The sequence below is a fragment of the Lissotriton vulgaris genome, chromosome 8 (assembly GCF_964263255.1).
Source record: "Lissotriton vulgaris chromosome 8, aLisVul1.2, whole genome shotgun sequence".
Classification (NCBI taxonomy): domain Eukaryota; kingdom Metazoa; phylum Chordata; class Amphibia; order Caudata; family Salamandridae; genus Lissotriton; species Lissotriton vulgaris.
In genome coordinates, this window is record NC_141696.1 from 56257340 (window position 1) to 56275922 (window position 18583).

An 18583-nucleotide genomic window follows, 5' to 3' on the forward strand; every position below is an offset into this window, starting at 1 on the left:
TTTAGGGAAGAAACACAGGCCCTGGGTACCTGGTTGGCAGGGACCCAGGGCACACCTAGGAAAAGTGCATCAAGTATCAGGAGGCAAAAAGGGTGGGGTACTGCAACAGGAACTCACTTTCTCACAGTCAGGCAGAGACCACCACTCTAGGCAGGGAAAGGGAGTTACACGCCAAAGATAACCCCTGCTCACCCCCTTGGTAGCTTGGCACGAGCAGCTAGGCTTATCTCGGTGGCGATGTGTAAAGCATTTGCACAACACACACAGTAGCAACACACTAGGCACACCATAAAAGGAACTCCACACAAGGTTATATAAAAATAGTCTTTGTATTATAATAAAAACACATCAGATAGTAATCACACAATGTACACTGAGCCAACTGGCACAGGCAATATTTACAAGGGATTATTTACACATGACTGGGCCACGTGGGCCACTGTCAGAATTAGCACTTGGTAAAGAATAGTAAAAGTAAGAATATATATGAACTTAGAACACAGCCAGTAATCACTGGCAGACACTATACGCAGCGCCAACCTGTCACATAAATCATAGCAGGCACAGTATCACATAAGGCGAGAACTCTATTCTGCGCCAACCTCATAAACTAAAATAGGATAAACCATAATCTCCTAAACATCAGGAAATACACTTAAGAACATAACCTGCAGTAGGGAATACATCAAACCTAGACCACAGTAGAGAAATAAAACAGTAGGTAAAACCTAAGAATCATAAAAGCACATTTATAGCATAAATCAAGGTGCATAAATCATACTAAAAACATGACATTTCCTAGCACCTACAAACATTACATTAGGGCCTTGCGCCCTACAAACCTGATAGTCCCCTGGGCCAACTGGTCATCTCTCAGGGGCTCAAATGCCCTCTGTCCATAAAGTCAGGACGGCTGTCTAAACAGCGACAGTCACAGGGGTGCACTTGGCGCAAACCTAAACGTGGCAGCTGCCCACTACTTGCTGGGCAGCTGGGAAGTGAAGCCTGCGAGGCTCCGGCTTGCGTTGACGGCCCCGCCCACAATCAGGCGGCGGGCCGGTCTTCAGCCTCCGGTGTTGCCGCCGGCCGCGGCGGTGAATTCATTTTCAGCAGTAAGAGGGGTAGGCTCCCTCGTAAATCAAAATTAAGTGAGGAGCAGGGTGGGCAGCCGTAATTTAGAAGATACGCAGGGTGGCACCCGTGCTAGAGGCCAATAAGCGGGGTAGGCTCCCGTATTAATTATTAAATAAAAATGAAGATGCAGGGTGGGCACCTGCAAACGGGGCAATCTAAAATAAACGGGCATAAGGCAGGGTGGTACCTGCCAGGTTTAAACATTAAAATAAGCGGGGTGGGCACCCGCCATAAAGGAGTCACGGGGGAATCCCTCGCCAGGGGATTCCCTCTTACAGGGTCAACAACCAGGATGAGCCCAGTGCTCCCAGGGCGCTAAAAGATGCACCTAAGGCCAGAAGTCAAAAGGGTTCCAGGGCAAAGAAAAGTCCCCCAATCATCCTAGGCAAGGCAGAGCGGTCCCAAAGAGTCCTCCAGGCATCCAGGGGCTGGGCAGAGCCCAGGGAGGCAAGCCTTCCCCTGAGCCCCAGCAGCGGCACGCCACTGGCAGATTTCAGTCAAAGAACAAGAAAACGTACTTGGGGTCACAGCCCCTCTTTTATACACAGAAATTCTTTTCTTAGCAGTGTAGGAAAGGGGAGAACCAGATGCAACTGGTTCTTGAGCACTTTGCTTTGCTCAGCCCCTCTCCCTATTCACAGGATAAGCCAGGGACATCAGACGCACCACAGGGGGTGGAGCCAGCATTGTTGAGGGAAGGCCCAGCCCTATTCAGGTCCCAGGTGCACTCCTCCCTCCCATCAAATGCCGATCTCTCCATTCACCACCGGGGCATACCCATCCTGACTCCTGGAGCCAGGCACACCAGCCAGCTCCAGCCAATCACAAGCCAGACAGTCAATTCAAATTCACTGCACATACATGCCAACTTCTAGAAGTGGCACTTCTACACTAGATACTATAAATCCACACACATCATCGCGCAGTATTTAATCTCACGAGTTCGCACATACCAAACTCGACCCAGCACTCGCCATACAACCGGAATTACCACAGGCACACATATTCCCCATGCATTTCTATGGGAGTGCAGGCCATCTCAGCACACACACTCAGAGTGCGCACGCACTTTACACTGGCCCACAGTGCTAAAGTGCGCAGAGGCCTAAAATCACTACTACCATGTCAGAGGCTAAAGGCAAAAGGTATAGGGGTGAACCTGCCAAAAAGGCCCAAGTCCAACACAACCCCCTTCCAGCCAAAACACAGGGTAGACCAAGCATTCCCTTGATGGGGTTCCCTGTTTAGGGCGAGAAAACACAGACGCGGGCCCTCAACAGCAGGGACACCTTCCGGTTTCACGCCACTCTGAACCAATGCGATTTCCTCTGGAAAAAAACTCAGGACCAACTAAGCTACCCACTGGTACTCCCTAATTGTCCACGGCCAGGACCAGGCCCTCAACCATCCAGATACCACTGGTCCTTGCCACTCCACAGAGTGGGAGGCAGTAACCCCTGGCACACAATAGCCGGTCTCCACTCTTCTTCTCAGTGTAGTACTAACCTACCGCCTGAGGTCTAAAATCCCCAGCTACACCGGGGTCAGAGGCTAGGACTCTCTCCCTCTGCACCTCCTTCCAGAGCACTATACCCTCCCAACTGGAGTGGTACCCCTAGAAGGCAAGACCAGTCAGGACACTGATTACAGTTGCCTTCTGTTTTAGACAAATGCCCAGAAAAACAGGACTTCACGAGGGTTGACACCTAACTAATGTGTCTTGTGACAGTCTGCCTGGCGCAGTGCTCACTACCTCCTGTCCACCTGACAGTGCGTGAAGATGCTCCAGGACAGAAGTGGCATCACCATGACCAATCCTTGGCAACACAGCTCTTCTGGCTGGCCCCTGACCCACTGGATTCTCCACTGGGGACTCTTTCCCCCTCTCATGCCTCAATCTGGATTTCTGTAATCTCCACTTAGGAGTGGCACGGCCAGACACCAGAACTGATGGAGGCCTGATTACAGGCTCCCCCAAGCTTATCTAATAAAGGAGATCCTCCTCAAAGAACAGTCAAATAGGACAGACTAGGTTCCCACCTGGTGTTCCCTCCAAGAACCATCCAGTACTGGAGGCTGAGGTGCGGGCACTTTGGGACACAGCCCAATCTCACTCCTTCTCCTGCGAGACAGGATGCGAGTCCCTACAACCTCTTCACTACAAGGTCACCTAGCTGGGCTACTCTGAACCACTTCTACCCCTCTGGGTTGGAAGACACATGCACACTTCTTCTAGTATCACTCTCAGTGCAAGCTCCCTTAAAAAATCAAAAGAACTTACACACTTCAACAGGGGTTGGCGCGACTCCAGAAAACAATTACGGGGCAGGATCTCGCTGCGCGAACAGACTGAAGCACCATTTAACACCATTCACTGGCTAACCAATCACCCAAATGTGCAGTGCACCACAACAATCACCCACACTCTCCCCACAAAACTGGTGAGACAGCCACTTGACTGCCCCTGAATCACAACCTGTACCCCTCTTACTGAGCACCAGGTACCATACTCTGGGAACTGGGAATGAGACTACTGCACTGGACAATTATATTGCTACCACCACTGGATCCTACCCTACTGGGGAATCCAGAAAACTCACAATGCACTTAGGGGATAATCTACCCGCCCGAGCTAGTTACTCCATGCCAATTAAGTTACCTCTATTGGCCAACCAAAGAAATAGTAGACAGTACAGGGGCAGTCACTCCTTCAGCATCAGGCCAACTCAAGAACAGACAGTACAGGGGGGGTCCCTCCTATAGCTCGCGCTTACAGGCCAACCCCATAAATGACAGTCTACTCAAGGACGGTCTCTCCTTCAGCATCATGCTAACCCAAATAACAGTCTACACAAGGGCAGTCACTCCTCCAGATTCTCTGGTTTCTGTCTTTGGCAGGACACCTAACTCACAGTGCAATCATAAAGCATATATCAACAAAAAATGATATTTAAAAATAAACTCAAAGAAAATAATCCCCAAATATGTGACTATCTAAAATGCAGAGTTTGTTGTGCAGCCAGTTGTCACTGCGGTATTGAGCAAACGCAAGTCCTATCCTCACCGCTGACAACCAATGTTAAAAATAGGGATCTCTGGTTGGCTAAGGCTTGCTAATTAACAACGAGGAAGAAGGGTCTAAGGGAAATTTAGAGACCACCCAGAATTATATCCCCATACCAGTAATACTAAACACAAGAAAAAACTGGGGGTCTGTGTAGAAGCTAGAAGCACTCACTTCTGAGTAAGTAGGTTCGTGCTGGTAGAGCTAAATAAGTCTTACTACCTATATGCATAACAGGGCAAACCTTGTTCTGATCTGAGCTGAGAGAGAGGCCTCTCTCTCAGCTCAGATCCTGCAATGAGGCAACGACGGGCAGAGCGGAGCCTCCCTTTTCCTGAGCAGTGTTCCAGGAGAGGTGAGGTAAACTCCCTGCACAATTCGGATATGAGAGACACCAGTTGATACAGAGGAACATGAATTTTTGACTGGACACGTATATCCTTTATGATTAACTTAATCTTCACTCTTTACGCAGTAGCAAACATTTAGAATTCTGGCCCTGAAGAAAGCAGTGGGATCAAGTCCCTGCCGGCTGAAACATGTTGGCCTTGTATACGCAGTTATATGTTTAAGACTGCCTTTGTTGCTTGGTTCCGGTGAGGGAAAGGACAATTTCTATTATAGTCTGCTTTATTGATCCTTTACCCCTTTTTAACTCACTACAACCTTTTTTTAACTCACTCCACCTTTCTGTTTTTTTGCACTGCACGTGATCCCATCATGATCTTTTACTCATGGTCACTACAGCGATTGAGGGTGCGACCCAATTGAGTAAGGGCAATGGACTGGTCTCGATGATCAAGAGACATACCATCCCTGCTTGGATGACCAAATGATAACATTTGATCTACACATACTTTTGATGGGAATCCAATGTTCTCTGTATGGGTCTTACCAACAATCTAAGTAGGTCCATCTGAAGGTTTGCCCTGTTACGCATATAGGTAGTAAGACTTATTTAGCTCTACCAGCACAAACTTACTTACTCAGAAGTTCGTAGCTTGCTTTGGAGTGCTTCTAGCTCCTACACAGACCCCCAGTTTTTTCTTGTGTTTAGCATGGCTAAGGCTTGCGCCAAAGCCAGGCAGAGACCACCACTCTAGTCAGGGAAAGAGAGTTACACTCCAAAGATAACCCCTGCTCACTCCCTTGGTGGCTTGGCACGAGCAGCTAGGCTTATCTCGGTGGCGATGTGTAAAGCATTTGCACAACACACACAGTAACAACACACAAGGTACACCACAAAAGGAACTCCACACAAGGTTATATAAAAATAGCCTTTGTATTATAATAAAAACACATCAGATAGTAATCACACAATGTACACTGAGCCAACTGGCACAGGCAATATTTACAAGGGATTATTTACACATGACAGGGTCACGTGGGCCACTGTCAGAATTAGCACTTGGTAAAGAATAGTAAAAGTAAGAATATATATGAACTTAGAACACAGCCAGTAATCACTGGCAGACACTATATTCAGCGTCAACCTGTCACATAAATCATAACAGGCAGAGTATCACATAAATCATGACATTTCCTAGCACCTACAAACATTACATTAGGGCCTTGCGCCCTACATACCTGATAATCCCCTGGGCCAACTGGCCAACTCTCAGGGGCTCAAATGCCCTCTGTCCATAAAGTCAGGACTGCTGTCTAAACAGCGACAGTCACGGGGGCGCACTTGGCGCAAACCTAAACGTGGCAGCTGCCCACTACTTGCTGGGCAGATGGGAAGTTCAATGAAGGCCTAAACGTTATAGCTGGTACTAAGTGCTGCGCAGCTGTGCAGGCCAAGGTAGGGAGAAAGGAGTGCGTCTCACTCCTGGATTCAAAGTACATGTCCCCCTAAAATAAAGAAGAACCTAAACGGTGCAGCTGCCCACTACTTGCTGAGCAGCTGGGAAGTAGAATTGCGGCCTGGGCCCTCACTGGACCTCAGGACAAATCGCGCCCAACGTTGGAGCCTTCTAGGCTCTGGAAATAGCTTAGGCAAATGCTGGAGCCCCACGGGAGCTTCTGGAAATAAATGCAGCGCCTGTGAGAGCCATCTAGGCTTTAGAAATAAAGTATGTACCCCTGGGAGCCATCTGGCTCTCTAAACAACTGGGGTTTCGTTGGAGCCCTCAGGCTCTAGGAATAATGCGTCCAAGCCCCTCATGGGGACTTAAGATGAATGGGGCGAGGGGCGTGGCCAAGACGGCGGTGGAGTAGGACGTGCCTTCTGTTCCCTCAGGCACCGCATGTCGCATAGCCTTGGATATCGCTCTGTTAGGCGCCCATCCAAGCCAGAAACTGCGGTGCCGCGACTCCAGGTGTTGTCCGGCAGTGACTGGTGCCCGAAATCTGAAGCTTGAGCCTGCGGACGATGGTGTTGCGAGGTGCGGCCTTGGTGAGTGGCGTAGATGGGGTGCCTCGTGGTCGGCAGCGTGAGGTGGCCTCCAAGGCCCAGAGAGGTGTAGTCTGCCCGGCAGAGCGACAGTGCCTGGAGCGGCCACTGCCGGGTCTTGGAGGACTCCATTTGGGCGTCCCTGGTCCACGAGGAAGCGAGTGACCTGCAGCGACGGCACAGCGGAAGGGCCTGCTGAGTCACCTCTGTGAAGGAGACAGGGTGACTGAGCCCGCCGCGAGTGAGCTGGAGCGAGCATAATCTCTGCCGCCCAGAGACGGGGCTAATCTATCCTAAGGCACCGGAGGGTTCAGGGAGCGTAGGGGCCCCACCGGAGGCGCCCGTGGCTCGGTCCGCGGTCATCGGATGCCTCTGGCAGCCTGAAGCAGATTGGAGGTGAGGAGCGGAGCCCCGGGTTGGCAGAGGGCAGGGAGGCCGGCCTGACGCGACTCCCCGGCGGTGACCCGGGATTGCAGTAGGCCTGAGGCCTGAAGTGTATTGAAGAGGCACAGTGCTGGAGGGGAGGCCCTTCCCCGCCCCTATACCTGATCGCACCATACAGTGGAGGACTGGCGGGCCTCCAGACTGTTCTGCCGCCTCCCGCCTACTAGCTGATGAAGGTTGAGCTGGCCTAGCCCGAGGGATTTCGAACTGGGAAAGGCCTAAGCTGAGGGAGCTGAGGACTGACGGTCCCTTGTGGGCCATGCCTTGCCGTGGTAGTAGCGGCACAAACGCGGAGGTACCTGACTGGCCCTAGACAAGAGGCTGCTAGCAAGGGGGTGTTTGAGGAGTGACACCTGAGCATACGGTTTGCCCCTGCCCTGGAGTGCTGAGGGTGCCTGGAGAGGACAAGAATCTTGTGGTCCCTGCTGCGGCAGTGATACCGGAGGGGGCACTCCCTGTACAGCAAGCAGGAGCCCTGCGATGCCTGAGGCCTATAGTCGGCCTTTGCCTCCTTGCATCGGCTCTGGAAGGCGTCTGGGGGTGACGGGGGCCCCCGGAGTACCTTAGGCTCGGTCCGTAGGCTGGCGGACGGTGGTTGGCCCGCTTGGAGGGCTGAACAAGGCTGGGTATCAGCGATTGTCGGTAGCCCACCCCCTGGAGCTCGAGTGGGTTCGGGACAGTTGAGAGAGGTCTGGACTTGACTGTGGCTCCCTGCTGCCTCTCGTCGCACCGCAACCGACGGCGATCAGTGCCTGCCCTCAGCAGTACATAGGGCCCTGTTGACCGTCCTTGCTTTTCGCCCAGCGGAGTGGCCCGCCCGCCTGGAGACTGAGAGCTAGACCGACGGTTGGGCTGGGCTGCCTTCCGAGACGCCAAAGGTTTGATGCTACTTGGAAGTCTACGGCGCTGCTGACGGAGGTAGCCTGTGTGGAGTGCCTTCATTGCTTGCCCAGCCTGCTCATAGACCCACACAGGGATGGCAATGGCGACGACCAGAGTCAAGAAGGTTAAGACAGTGAAAGATGGGGCCCGGAAGGCGCTGGTGCAGCACGCCTCGCCGGTGGCAGACAAGTCCCCGAGGAGAGACGACCCTGAGGCGCCAGCAACAAAGGCCTTCATGATTGAGCTGTTCTCTGCGATCAAGGAAGACATTTCAGGACTGCGCTCGGATCTTCGTGAGGTACGGCGGGACGTGGATGGTGTGGGTGAGCGGGTCGCGGCGCTGGAGGAACAATACCTGGGAACGGAGGAGGATATCCATCAACTCCAGCAAGACGTGATCCGCCTGACGGAACAGAACTTAGACCTGCAGGCGCACGCCGAGGACTTAGAGAACAGGTCATGCCTCAATAATATCCGGATCAGGGCTGCGCCTTGGAAGGGTGAGGAGCAGGATCTGCGAGAATATGTGGAGGCACTATTCTAGCACATCCTTAACGAGGAGGACCTGCAAGATATCCAAATGGATCGGGTGCATCGACTTGGTCTGCCGCGGGGACCTAAGGCCCCTCTTTCTGACATATTAGTATGTGTGCACGACTTTCAGCTCAAAGAGCGGATCCTAAGGAAAGCACGCAACATCACTCCCCTTCAATTCTGCGACCACCGTCCTTTGCTTTTCCAGGATCTTGCAGCCTCTACACTGGTTAAAAGGAGGGAGTTCAAGCCTGTCACCAACTACCTGCGAGAGCAGAATGTTCCCTATTCCTGGGGGCATCCCTTCAGGCTTATCTTCAAGTGGAAGACCAAGCTTGTCCAGGTCCGGTCTCTAGAAGTGGCCTGCAACATCTTGTGGATGGAACGGCCCACCCCCTCTTCTGAAGCCGGTGGCTCTCCCAGCAGGCGACGGCGGCGATCCACGGAATGGCAGAGTTGGTAAGCCTGCTCCCACGGCGAAACCTGACCTATCGGTGAGCCTACAGGAGCGCAGGACACGGTGGCCCCTGTGGCTCTGATGACGGAGGCTTCGGCAGGTACCTGAGGTATGGACCCTTTGCTAGGCCCTAGCAGGGCTGGTAGCTGGTGCCGGAGGTGACGGTCCACAGGAGGTAACCAACTAGATCTTCTATGTCCTGGTTTGGAGGAGTGTCCTGTATCAGGAACTGGGCGTATAGCAGATTGGCGCCATGTTGCCCTGCCTTTGGGGCCTATTCTACGAACTATCGTATCTTCCTTTTTCTTGAATTGTTGTACCCTGTGTTTTTGTGGGTTTTCTTGGGGAGGGAGGGGAAAGGGGACCTGGGGGGGTGGAGTTGGGGGATTGTGTTGGGGGCTCCGTATCAGCTGGGGGGGGCAGGGGGGGCAGGAGACAGACTCCCGAAAGGGCGGCAGGGGTGCTATGAGACCAACCATGATACAGGGATGCGCCTTGGGTTGATGTTCCGTCTCACTCGTGGTCATGCCGAGTGGGGAGCTGAAGGCAGTGAGCCTTAATGTCCGCTGTCTTAACAGCCCAGTGAAGCGAGCGGCTGTCCTATCACTTTTGGAAGGCACGGAGGGGGACGTTTGTCTGCTACAGGAGACTCATCTCCTTGCTAAAGATACTCGACGAATGGCGGACAGACGCTTCCCTTTACAGCTTTGGTCTTCAGGACCTAATAAGAAAAATGGGGTGGCAATTCTTTTTAGCGTGCATGCACACTGTAAGGGCATCTCACAGATAGCCGAAATTAAGGGCAGGTTCTTAGCGGTGCGGATTCACTGGGGGGAGACAGTGATCACGGTTGGGTCCATTTATGCCCGAAAACACAAACCAGGAGCCCTTCTTGCACACAGCGCTGGCGCAGGCCCTGGCATCCCCGGATGCCCTTGTGTTGGTGGGTGGGGATTTAAACATTGTCATGGAGGCTGACGTCAATAGATCGGGACAGCGGTCCAATCAAGCAGGACGCTGTCTCCTGGGGGGAAGCAGTGGCTGGTGGATGGAGGGTTGCATGATGTTTGGCGTGCTCAGCATCCCCAGGAACGTGATTACACCTACTACTCAGTGGCTCATAAGACCTATGCGCGCTTGGATCACTTTTTAGCTACGTCCTCCCTCATGGCCCACCTATCCGAGGCAGACATTGCGCCGCGCTCTTTGTCGGATCACGCGCTTATCTCCATAGTTCTTACCTCTAGTGGGATTTGCCCCTTGTCGGTAGGCGGGCGCCTTCGTGATTCCCTACTCCACTCTGAATCGGTGGTAGCAAAGATGCGGGAGGTTATCGTACGTTACATTGCGGAGAATGAGGTGGGGGATACGCCTCTGGCATCCTTTTGGGAGGCGCTAAAACTGGTAGCGAGGGGTGAGTTTATCGGGCTGGCTGCAACGTTCTCTCACCTGCGCAGGGAGAAGAGGGCGGAATTGGCAGGAGAGGTTAATGCCCTAGGGGTGACTCATAAGAGGACTGGGGCGCCGAGGGTTTGGAGGGAAATGGAGGCGAAGAGGCGCATGCTGAAGCACCTCGACATGGACAGAGCTATGCATGCGCTATTACGGCTACGCCACAAATTTTATCTCTGTGGTGACAAGGCAGGGCGGATGCTTGCGCATAGGCTTCGGGCGCGCTCTTAACTGCATACGGTACAGGCAGCGTGGGATGCGCAGAGAGTGGAGCATACCACGGACTATGCTATTGTAGAGACCTTTCGCCGTTTCTACCAGACCTTGTATCAGGCGGAGGGTACACCTGCCGTGGAAATCCCGGACTACCTCGCTGCCTCTGAGATAACCCCCCTGCATAGGGACACGGCGGAGAGTTTGGACTCAGCAATACGCATAGAAGAAGTCATCTCGGCTATTGCCAAACTCAAAGTTGCAAAATCGCCGGGACCTGATGGCTTCACGCCCCTTTTCTATAAGACCTTCTGAAGGGAGCTGGCTCCTCTCTTGGCCTGTCTGTTTAATTATTTTCTGGATACAGGGATGGTGACGCCGTCCATGTCGGAGGCTGCCATTACGGTCATACTCAAGCCTGGGAAGGACCCCGCGGAGTGTGGGTCGTATTGGCCGATCTCGTTATTGAATATCGATGCTAAACTCTTTGCAGGAGTGCTTGTGGTGAGACTAAGCCCCTTAATGGATGAGATTATTGAACCCGACCAGGCGAGAGTCTGCTGCATCTCAAGGACAAGGTTCACCGCTCGCGGACACAGGCCTTCATGCTCTCCATAGACGCGGAGAAGGCCTTTGACCGTGTAGATTGGGAATACATGTTTGCAGTGTTGAGGACCTTCGGAGTGGGGGTCAACTTCCTAAGGTGGATTCAGTGTATTTATGTGGCTCCTCTGGCGGCGGTACGGATGAATGGCTGTCGGTCGGTACTGTTTCCTATCGAGAGGGGGACACGACATGGGTGCCCCCTCTCCCCATTGCTTATCGCGCTCTATATGGAGCTGTTCGCTCAGCGAGTTCAGTCAAACGCGGATGTAGCTGGGATTAAATTTGGGGCTGACCTGCATAAGATCAGCCTTTATGCGGACAATGTGATTTTGGCGCTCGCTGACCCCTACTCTTCCCTGCACAACCTCTCGAAGGAACTGTCTGAGTTCCAGAAAGTAGCAGGCTTCAAAGTTAATTACTCCAAGTCACAAATTCTTAACCTATCCATTCCTGATTCGGAGCTCCGGGACTTGAAGCGGGACTTTGAGTTCCAATGTGTTTCCTCTGATATCCCGTACTTGGGTATACGACTGGCCCCTTCTATTGCCAGAATGCTATCCCTGAATTAGACGCTGCTCGTGGAGTAGGTTACGAAGTCCCTGGCGGATTGGTCCCGTCTTAACCTGGCCTTGTATGGACGACTGGCAGCTCTAAAAATGACGGTGCTTCCACGCATACTGTACCTTTTTCAAATGCTGCCGCTAAGCCCCCCGCACAGCGTCCTCCGGAAGTTGCAGGGGCTGCTCAACCGGTTCTTATGGAACAATAGGCGGCCGCGGCAGGCCCTATCCGTGGCAATCATGCCTAAAGCTGCGGGTGGACTGGGCTTTCCCCCGTTGACGGCTTACTTCCAGGCGACCGTTTTGCGGTATATAGTCGAATGGAACAGGCCCATGTCCAGCAAACATTGGAACTGTATGGACCAGACGGTAGCAGGCTGTAATATCTGGAGAGAGCTTTGGCTGCCGCGCAAACATAGAGCCTGGGGCCTATACTCCTCCTCGGTGAGGGCTCCGACCCTTAAGGCATGGGACCAATTGGCTCAACGCAAAGGGAGGACTTCGTTCCCCTCCCCGATGACTCCTATCGTGGATAACTCGGACTTCCCGCCGGGTTGCACGTCCCCAGTCTTCCATCGCTGGCGGGAGAAGGGCCGAAAGAGGGTTGGTTCCCTTTTTGACTTAGACCGTCTAATCCTGTTCGCTCGCCTGCATACAGAGTTCCTTCCGCTGCTGGCCACGGACGCTTTTCATCACTCCCAGGTGGCGCATTGGGTCACCCGCCCAGCTAATGTGGCCTCCATGTCCCGCCCTCTGACAGGGCTTGAAAAATGGGTGGTTTGTAAGAAGGACGACCGGAAACTTATCTCGGCATTATATGCGATGATAGTACATCAGCCTAGGAGGCAGCGTACGGCAGCACAAGTTAGATGGGAAACAGAGTTAGGGCGCCCGCTGACGAAAAAGAAGTGGGAGCACGTCTTCTATTGACAGCAGCATACGGCCGCTAGCACCGCGGGTACCGAGTCAGCCTACAAAGTAGCTACGTACTGGTATTATACCCCTGCGCGCATTAAGGTGTGGGACCCCTCCAAGTCAGGCCTCTTCTGGCGGGGATGCGGCCTAACCGGGACGCTGGCGCACTTGTTATGGCATTGCCCGACACTAAAAAGGTACTGGGCGACAGTTTTAGATGAGATAGATGCTGCGTTTCAGATTACAATCCCACGCTCTCCCGAGTACACGCTGCTTGGGCTTCCCTACCCTAAAGTCTAACCTGCCCGAAATACCTACAGATTCTGCAACTCATCCCCTTGGAGCCACCAGTGTCCAAGACAGGGGGTTGACTTCTAGTTGGGTTCCCTAGTGATGGTAGCAATGCCCTGTGATGGAAGAAACTGATGCGGAGCGGGGTGGGAGTGGGATGGGGGGTTGTTTCACAGGGGGAGAGGGTTGGCTTGTTTTATTTTATTTTGTTTTGTCTTTTTTTATAAAAGCGGACACTGCAGCACAGGTGGGGCGGGGATCCGATTGCGAAGTGCGGAGTCGCCCTGAGGGATGTAGGCCCATACGCCGTGTCATTGCACTGAGTTTTCGCCCTGCCGTCAAGTTGATGTAGGCAGCTGGGCTGTGTATTTGTGCGATGTTCTCGCTCAATAAAAATTATTGACTCTAAAATAAATGGTGCATCGTAGGAGCCATCTGGGCTCTGAGAAGTAATAGGGAGCGAGAATGCACTATGGACCTGGGCCCCACTGGACCCTTTAAAACTGTTATGTGCCCCCTTCATTGGAGCGACCCCCTATCAGACGGGGGCCGCTCGGGAAAATAGGCCGGGACACAGCACTGTGCCTCACATGGTACCCCCACATGGCCGGAGCTCCCCCAGCCCGTTTAAACTCACCGGGTACTCTCCTCTCCTCCAGCAGTAGGCGGTCTCCGGGGTTCTCCCTTCACTTGCGGCGGGGACAGCTATGCGGCAGCACTCACGGGGCTCTCTCCTCCTGAGAGCCCCGCCTTTGCAAGGTGCCTGGCTTCACCCGGTCCCCCATCTCGGGACCGGGACTTAGAAAATGGAGCCTGTGAGGCTCTGTGCGGCTTCTCCCCGGCCGGGGAGAAGCGAAAGTGGACTGCGCCAGGCTCCGGCTTGCATTGCCGGCCCCGCCCACAATCAGGTGGCGGGCCGGACTTCGGCTACCGGTGTTGCCGCGGACCATGGCGGTGAATTCATTTTCGACAGTAAGAGGGGTAGGCTCCCTCATAAATCAAAATTAAGTGAGGATTGGGGTGGGCACCCACAATTTAGAAAATAAGCGGGGTGGCACCCATGCTAGAGGCTAACAAGCGGGGTAGGCTCCCGTATTACTTATTAAATAAAAATGAAGACGCAGGGTGGGCACCTGCACACGGGGCAATCAAAAATAAACGGGCATAAGGCAGGGTGGTACCTGCCAGGTTTAAACATTAAAATAAGCGGGGCGGGCACCCGCCATGAAGGAGTCACAGGGGAATCTCTCCCCAGGGGATTCCCTCTTACAGGGTCAACAACCAAGATGAGCCCAGTGCTCCCAGGCGCTAAAAGATGCAGCAATGTCCTGGAGAATCTAAGGGCAAAAATCAAAAGGGTTCCAGGGCAAAGCAAAGTCCCCCAATCATCCTAGACAAGGCAGAGGGGTCCCAAAGAGTCATCCAGGCTTCCAGGGTCTGGGCAGAGCCCAGGGAGGCAAGCCTTCCGCTGAGCCCCAGCAGCAGCATGCCCCTGGCAGATTCCAGTCAAAGAACAAGAACATTTACTTGGGGTCACAGCCCCTCTTTTATACACAGAAATCCTTTGTCTTATCAGTGTAGGCAAGGGGAGAACCAGAGGCAACAGGTTCTTGAGCACTTTGTTTTGCTCAGCCCCTCTCCCTATTCACAAGACAGGCCAGGGACATCAGACGCACCACAGGGGGTGGAGCCAGCATTGTGGAGGGAATGCCCAGCACTATTCAGGTCCCAGGTGCACTCCTCCCTCCCATTAACATGCTGATCTCTCCATTCACCACCGGGGCATACCCATCCTGAATCCTTGAGCCTGGCACACCAGCCAGCTCCACCCAATCACAAGCCAGACAGTCAATTCACATTCACTGCACAGACATGCCAACTTCTAGAAGTGGCACTTTTACACTAGATACAATAAATCCACACATATCATCGCGCAGCATTTAATCTCACGAGTTTGCACATACTAAACTCGACCCTGCACTCCCCACACAACAGGAATTACCACAGGCACACATATTCCCCATGCATTCCTATGGGAGGGCAGGCCATCTCAGCACACACACTGGCCCACAGTGCTATTGTGCGCAAAGGCCTAAAATCACTACTACCATGTCAGAGGCTAAAGGCAAAAAGTTTAGGGGTGAACCTGCCAAAAAGGCCCAAGTCCAACAAGGGTGCACTTATGAAATGCATGCAGGCTCCATATGATGGTGGGCTGGGGATGCCAGCTTGTGGTCAATAATGACTGGATCATCGGAGACCACTAAGATTTGGCATTAAGTCTGGAATGGGACGTAGCCCAGACATGAATTCTTGAGGCAGTGATGTACGGCTCCTCCAACCCACAGAGGCTTGTCTGAGCAGACTAGGATCTCTGGTTTGTTGGCAAAGTACCTTGTAGCACACTCAGTGGCTACGTAGGAACCACCCCATGGCAGGGCACCTGGAAAACGTATGTCTGTGGCCTGGCTGGCTTCGGGGTTAGGGACCTTATTGGCATCTCAAAAGTGTGGATATATGAGTGGGCAGCCCCATTAGACTGTGCATCTATTAGTGGATTTGACTCTTCATAAGTCCCAATTTTACAGTTACCTGCAACTCTGCAACGCAGTCCTACAACACAATCACTTATTGATGGCAGTCACCCAATATAACCTGTTGGAACCTAAAATTGTGATTGAACTGCTAGCTAGAAAGGGCATATCACTTATATACTGATCCCTAGTGGTGGCATAACACTCATATACTAATCCCTAGTGGTAAACTCCCCAGACTCCCTGATTCGCCTGAGGACCACATGGCAAGAAGAAGTAGGTGCCTTGAGGACGACAATGGTAGAGGCCAAAACGGCTGTGAGATACCCGCCCATTTTGGCCAAACTGAGGCCAATAAAGCTTAAATATTTTCATAAAAATTACTAAGACTCAAATAAACTCTGTCAAATGAGGTGAAAAAGGAAACCTGCCTGCCCGCTTTGTCATGCAGATAGAGTGGAATTATTTCACATGGTATGGGCTTGCCAAGTGCTCACTCACTATTGGTCAAAGATATATAAAGCGGTGAGAAATCAAATAGTGTTCGCCTGACCCTTTGTGCCGCAGCCCAAAAAACTGTTTCAAAAAACCCTTGGCTGTCAGCACAAATATCAATAAATATGGTATGTATGGTGGGATCAGTGTTCTTGAATTACATTTGGCAAGAGGGTGTGGTAGGGACAAACTCATGTGGTGATCATAATTTATACTGAATTAAGTGAATTAATGAGTCGTTTACTGTGGCAGTGTTTTGTTTCTATTTTTTTTATTGAAATAAAATACAATTTCAAAAAATTATTTAAAAAAAGAGGAATGGAGTTATAACTGATAACTGAAACTAAGATGTAAAACTCATGAAACGTATAGGAGTACTGCAAGTGACGGATGTAGACAATCTCCACCAGTCATCCAAACTACTGCAAACACTCACCTATCAAGATAAAGGTCCCAGTGTCCTTTGAGAATAGACCCTCCTCTGGCTCGCGGAACCGTCCACTGGAGGGTCTCCGAGAGGGGTCAGGGGAAGGATCCCGTCGGCGGATGTTGAGGAGAAACTTTGCTAGTCGAAAGTGTTGCTCCTCCCAGGTGGCCTTCAGCTTTTGCAGTGTCTGCAGACAGGACATCTCTGCCATCGCACCACACCAGATCTGTCATCCAGGAGAGCAAAGGGTTTAGCAAGAGAAAAGAACAAAATATGAGATGTCAGACATTGTGTCCAGGCTGTGAATGCTCTACAATAAAAAGATCTCACTGCTGGCTGTCCTAGGCCCTGAATGACTAGAACCTTCGCTGGTTCAAGGTACATGGGCAGACCTCTATTCTGAAAAAGGTAGGCCAAGACACTCAGTTTAGGATCAAGAAAAAATGGGTTGGAAAAGGACTATATTCACATATGGGCAACGAGGCTGGTTTGTTAGGGTGAGGTCCTGGGGAGAATCCAAAGATTTTGGAGTAGACGCCTCAATCTCTAAAAAGTGGTGTGCTTCATCATCTGCGCACATCCACACCCTGGCAGGATACCTTATTTGGTGTAAAAGACTCCTGCAGAACAGAAGAACAGAAGAGCCAAAGGTCCTAGGTGCAACAGCTGAGACATCTGTACTGGAAATGTCACAAATGAGATTGTTGAGATGACATGAAAAATTGGAATGTATTCTTTCTTTGCTCTTGTTCTCAGGGATTTTAAAAACTATTGAGATCCCCAGGTGTCTTCAGTTTCACTGAATTCTAACAGATTTTTTCTTTACATTACAAATGTATTAGTATAATCAATTTTTGAGATGTTTTTCAAAATTAAAACTTGAATGTAGTCGCCTTAGGAAACAGTGGTTTCCCAACAACCTACACTTGGTTAGTCATCCCTTGGAAATTGCCTTTTTTTCATATTCAGTCAAGTTCACCTGATTTGACAGATAATTGTGTTATTTGTATAAGTGCTGAGTTTTTGGAAATAAATATATGTTCTGTATGGAAATATTTCACTTCCTAAAACTCTAGGACAATTTTTGTTTCTTTCATGGGACACAGTGATATTTGGAAATTAATAAACCTGTTACACACTATGAAAATGATGCATTCAGGTAGAAAAAAAGTTACTCCCCTATAGTGAAAAGCTACATACTTTCGATCTAAGTTTACTACCCGTGGCCTCTTTCACTGCACATCTAAACACTGAATGTCTTCTCACACTTGATTGGGATCTGAAAATGCTCTATCAAGAGAAAACATTCCTTCTATAAACTAATACTATCTAAAGGAACATATTATTACTGTAATTTACAACATAGCCAGTTGAACATTCTAAGAAGCTACAGCCACTGAAAATGTTTTAATTCAATTAATTTGGAGAGTAAGCACCTAACCTCTCAAACACGGGAAACTTTATGGTCACTCTTCCTGCCCCAGAGAGCAGTGCAGTGGAAGCTAATAACGGATTTTCATAAAGTGGAGAAAGAACACTGCTTTGGGTACAATAAACCAGCATAAAAGTGCATGCGGGGTCCTCATTACACAGACCCCTTCATATTAATGGGATGGGGAACGTCATCCCATCAGAAGTACGAGTTTAAAGGTAATGCCGCGGGTGAGTGGTGGTCACTGCAAGCAGGCGAAGTGTAAGATAGGTGGAGGAAACGTGCAGACGTTGGATAGTAATTCTTGTTTCCCATGTTATTCCTCAACAATTTATAGTGCCCATTATTTCTCCAACTCTGAAATCATTACAGCCCCTGGTAATGGTAACTCAGAGGAAGGAAAAGAAACCATTAGTTGTCATTATCTAGGAAAACTGCATCGACTGGAGGGGAACAGGGCAGGGCTGACCCTGTTCCAAAGCCTGAACTTTGTTCCTTGCAACAAGTCTTCAGAGGTGTTCTACACTTTTACTTTCCAGCCTGCTGGCTGAATGTCTCTGGGTGACAGGGCAAACTCCTGACCTTCCCATGGGAACCGTCAGTGCCGTAGGACATATTACATCCAAAGTAGAAGCGTACCCCTTCCCTAGCCTTCGGGCTATGTTGATGAATCTTGGAAGCCCGGTCTTCCTCTTTACCCAATTAAAGACCCTGGTCTTCCTCTTTACTCATTGAAAGAGCCCGGTCT

At 51.2% G+C, this 18583-nt stretch overlaps 1 protein-coding gene across 1 annotated transcript in view; it reads right to left on the reverse strand.

Annotated features, from left to right (window-relative positions):
* DNHD1 (dynein heavy chain domain 1) overlaps positions 1-18583 on the reverse strand; it is a 682720-nt gene that overhangs the window by 398378 nt on the left and 265759 nt on the right. Inside the window, exon 19 of the mRNA XM_086933691.1 lies at positions 16413-16629. Coding sequence (XP_086789817.1) covers positions 16413-16629 — 217 coding nt within the window. The remainder of the gene's footprint in view (positions 1-16412; positions 16630-18583) is intronic.